General features: G+C 34.9%; 1 protein-coding gene across 1 annotated transcript in view; it reads right to left on the reverse strand.

Annotated features, from left to right (window-relative positions):
* Positions 1-445: 445 nt before the first annotated feature.
* LOC108368484 (DEAD-box helicase Dbp80-like) overlaps positions 446-4,700 on the reverse strand; it is a 45,821-nt gene continuing 41,566 nt past the window's right edge. The window contains exon 3 of the mRNA XM_017623333.1: positions 446-590. Within this exon, the coding sequence (XP_017478822.1) occupies positions 455-590 (136 nt within the window). The 3' untranslated portion in view covers positions 446-454. The remainder of the gene's footprint in view (positions 591-4,700) is intronic.

Below are 4,700 nucleotides of genomic sequence, written 5' to 3' on the forward strand. Positions count from 1 at the left end.
GAACACACGATTACACTGCTATGATTAGGCGCGTAATGTCCGAAGAGCCTTAGCCATTATTCTTCTTGTATCTTTTAGAATTTTCTTCAATTGAATGCGGAAAAATTGACAGATGTGGCTTATTACTCGGAAACTATGTTTATTCTTTGCTGTAAGAAATTTATTCTTATCCAAAGCGAGAAAGTACGGAGTACAAAATCCGACCAACATATCCCACTTAATAAAAACCTTGAACAATCAAAGGTACTCATGATGGCGCAAACAATAAATTATGTTACTAATAAATAGAAAAATTACTTACAAATGAAGGGCTTCGANCATTCTTATCCAAAGCGAGAAAGTACGGAGTACAAAATCCGACCAACATATCTCACTTAATAAAAACCTTGAACAATCAAAGGTACTCATGATGGCGCAAACAATAAATTATGTTACTAATAAATAGAAAAATTACTTACAAATGAAGGGCTTCGAAAGTTTTAACGGAATGTAAGGGTGATTTAGGGTCCTTGCGTTGCACTTCCAAATCCAAGTTCGATTCAACCAGTCCTTTGCGAATAATTTTTAATAGCAAACTTGTTTCAGCCGCGCTAGAAATAGAAACATTTTAGATAATGGATCAAATACGAATGTTTGTACGTAATTATTTACATATGTTTCTACATAAATATGTATAGTATATATTTTTTAACTATCGGGGCTATCACTGAATCCATCTTAACCCTACTTTCGTGAAATCTACTAAAATGCAATCACTCAGTCCGAATTAGTACGAACAGATGTATTCAGAGTTCATGCAACGTTGGCAGTAGGGATGTTAATTTGTCGGCTTTTTCTGATACCGGGATTTTCGGGATGGCGTTGTCACAATCCCGGGATCCCGGTATTAGTCCCGGGATTTAGATATTCATTACTTNTTCGGCTTTTTCTGATACCGGGATTTTCGGGATGGCGTTGTTTCAATCCCGGGATCCCGGTATTAGTCCCGGGATTTAGATATTCATTACTTTTCAAAAACTTGAATCGAAAAAATTGCTTCTATATTGTTTGAGAAGCTCTCCTACCATGAAATAAATAATAAATAAATGGGTTTGAAACCATGGTACAATAATTACAAAAATATCATTGTTGCCCACACTAAAACGTTTACTGCTGGAAATATCCCTTTTTCCATACCCCAAATACCATATATGTATGTTCACGTATTTTTTTGTAACAAACCATCTTACAGAGAACTTATTCAATTTGCAAAAGTCGGAAAAAAAAACATTTCTTTTTGTGCGTCTTTTTTCGCGGTCAACTTTTGAGCTCGCGCCTTTATTCGTGTCTAGTGACGATATACCTTTTCATCGGTAATGCAGTCACTAATACTAATTCAAATAGGAATCTAATTTAAAATGAATAAAAACTTATTTCGGTGACTGCATTACCGACGACAGGGTGGATGTCTATGCTAGTTTTGCAGTTTCTTTGTGTTCTACGCTAACTGAGCAAATAAAGCAACCGATTCCTTCATCCGCGGTAGCCGAGTGGCGAGCTGCGTACTACAAGCCTGTAGGTCCCAGGTTCGATCCTCGGTTGGAGCTATGGCCAAAAAAATGTTGTTTTTATTATTTCTTTTATTTTTCTACATTTTATTTGATTTATATATTTAATTGTTTTTTATTTTATTTTGGTTTGCTTTATTTTATTTCTCATTTTTTATTTTATTATTAGTTAATTTAAATTTTTAGAGTTTAATTTTACTAAAAAAGTCTAAAACAACTAACTAAAAACAACTTAAAAAAATATAGAAGTTATAATTGAATCAATAAAAAAAATAATTGAATATTCTCCTGGCCGTGGCATTACTGCCGTCTGTCAAGGCACAATTTTGATCAGATCAATTGCGGCGTTAATCCAGATCAACGTTGCTGTCTTTCAATGCTTTTATATGTACAATGTGCCAAAAATGGGATTTGCTCGCCGGGAGCTCGTGCCATCTAGCTGTATCNAGATCAACGTTGCTGTCTTTCTATGCTTTTATATGTACAATGTGCCAAAAATGGGATTTGCTCGCCGGGAGCTCGTGCCATCTAGCTGTATCCATTCATACCAAAATATCGATATGTAAGTATTAAAGGTAGAGATAATTAGGGGTAAAAGAGAGAGCCGTTTTGAAATAAACCACGTTTTACTCTCTCCTGTAATATGACGTTCAAATTGGCCCCATTTAACTTGTTAAATGAAATAGAGCTTTTCGGAAAACACAATCGTCCACATTGAACATTTGGAGTTAACTTTGACGGTGGTTTGATTACCAATAAAAATTCGGAAAAAATATTCAAAATCAAGTTTTTGTGTTTCAATTTGTTTTGTGCGAATGTCTGCTTCATGATATTGACGCGACTTCAAAATGTTTAGTTTGTATGCACTATTTATCTCTGCGTACGATGAGACCTCATGGAAAATAACTAATTACCGCCTTGGCCTCTTTTTTGGCGGCCAGACATGCATACACTTTTGATATTTTTTGATAATTTTTAAATTTTAATATTTTTCAGAATATAAATTTTTTGAACATTGGCGTGTCAAATGAAAGCTTTTGGCTCTTTCTGATTGGCTGTAGCAGAAAGCTTTCTGATACAACGCTGAACTGGTTTTCAAACGAGTTAAATGATTTAACTGGTTCAATTTTCCAACAACAATTGCATGCGATTTAACTTGTTTATGAACATGTTTTGTTCATTTAACTGGTTCAAGCCCATTTAACATGTTTAGCTCGTCAATTTGAACGTAGTATAAGATTTGACCAACCTCACATACGAGGTTTTGCATAATCTTGATACTCGGTTTTTTACTATAAACGACGATAAATGTATTGCGAACAAATCGTTTTTTTACAATCAGCCTTTTTTTAATGTTCAGCTACAGAACTAAATTCANGCCAACCTCACATACGAGGTTTTGCATAATCTTGATACTCGGTTTTTTACTTTAAACGACGATAAATGTATTGCGAACAAATCGTTTTTTTTACAATCAGCCTTTTTTTAATGTTCAGCTACAGAACTAAATTCATCAGCTGATTTTATGTCTTTATGTTAGTAATTCTTTTATTGAGAGAGGATAGTATCGCTTTCTTACAGCCAGTTTCACGAAAGCAATTTAAGTGAAAAATTATTTTTTTCAGTTTCACCATTTGACTTAATTTTTATTTAAATGGTCACCTTTTCCCATTTAAATATTATTTAAATGGTCACCTTTTCCCATTTAAATATTATTTAAATACGATGATATGCAGCTATGTTCACGTTTTTCTATCAGCTGATTTGAAAGTAGCAGAAGATAAATATATTGTAAAAAATGGAATCTGAAGACGAAAGTGATATGGAGTGCGAAATTTGTATCGTATCGTAAATCGTATAATGAGGGAACGACGTAATTGTTTTACATATTATGATGAAGTCGACTTTCGGTATAGGTTTCGTTTGACTAAACAATCAGCTTGGATGGTACTTGAACTGATTAGGAACGAAATTCGGCACAAAACTAACAAGTAAGTAAACATTAAAGTACCTTCGATTACAAATTCTGCTATTTTTTGATAAATATTGTAGAAACGGTGCGATCTCTCCCGAAGTAATGCTTTTACTAACACTGCGTTTCTTTGCAACTGGCTGCATGCAAAGAACTGGCGGTGACCTGTGTGGCGTTTCAAAAAGTTCTTCCTGTCGCGCAATAAGGAGAGTGTGTCACAACATTGCATTGTTAAGACAACGATTTATAAAAGTCCCCTTGGAATTAGAAAGCCAAAGAGAAATTCAGAGACAATTTTATAAAACGGCAAAGTTTCCACGCGTGCTAGCTGCCATGGACTGCACACATATAAGAGTACTATCTCCAGGTCAGTACATTAAATAATTTCAACTAATGAGGATTATCTAAAATGCGTCACTATTTAGGTGGGGATGAAGCAGAACTCTTCCGAAACCGAAAGAACTACTTTTCAGTTAATGTGCAAACGCTTTGTGACAGCAAACTGAACATCATGGACATCGTAGCCCGTTGGCCAGGATCGTCACATGACGCAATAATACTTAAAAATTCAAGAATATTTAGCCGATTTGAAGCAGGGGAGTTCGGGAATGCAATAGTCGTTGCCGACAGTGGCTACCCTTGCAATCGGTGGATAATGACACCTTTGTTAAAAGTACAAACTCCGGCTGAGGCGTTATATAACGAATCGCAAATCAGAACTCGTAATTGTGTTGAACGTCAATACGGTGTGTGGAAACGAAGATTTCCAGTTCTTGCGCTGGGAATACGAATGAATCTCAGGGAAGTGGAATGTATAATCGTTGCAACCGCAGTTTTACATAACATTTGCAACTGGGCAAAGCTAGCAGAAATAAAGTCCAAATGGACGGAAATAAAACTGAAAGAAGAAGTGGAATTTGCGAAAATCGAGCACACTTTACGTATTACGCAAATGAAAGAAGTACACGAACTACAAAAACAATTTGCATCTGAGAGGCATGCCCTTGAAATGCGAATACTTTCGGATAAACTCAAAACAATTGAAAATACTTAATTTTAACCCCTATGTTAAAAAAAATTTAATTGTAGCGCTTTGAACGGTCTTAACTACTTTTACAGTTTGTTTAATGTTCAATTAATTATTTAGAAAAGTATTGCTATTTCATGCATTCATTTAATAC

The sequence above is a fragment of the Rhagoletis zephyria genome, unplaced genomic scaffold (genome assembly GCF_001687245.7).
Source record: "Rhagoletis zephyria isolate East Lansing unplaced genomic scaffold, Rhagoletis_zephyria_1.1 Rzeph_scaffold_03141, whole genome shotgun sequence".
In the NCBI taxonomy this organism is placed as follows: domain Eukaryota; kingdom Metazoa; phylum Arthropoda; class Insecta; order Diptera; family Tephritidae; genus Rhagoletis; species Rhagoletis zephyria.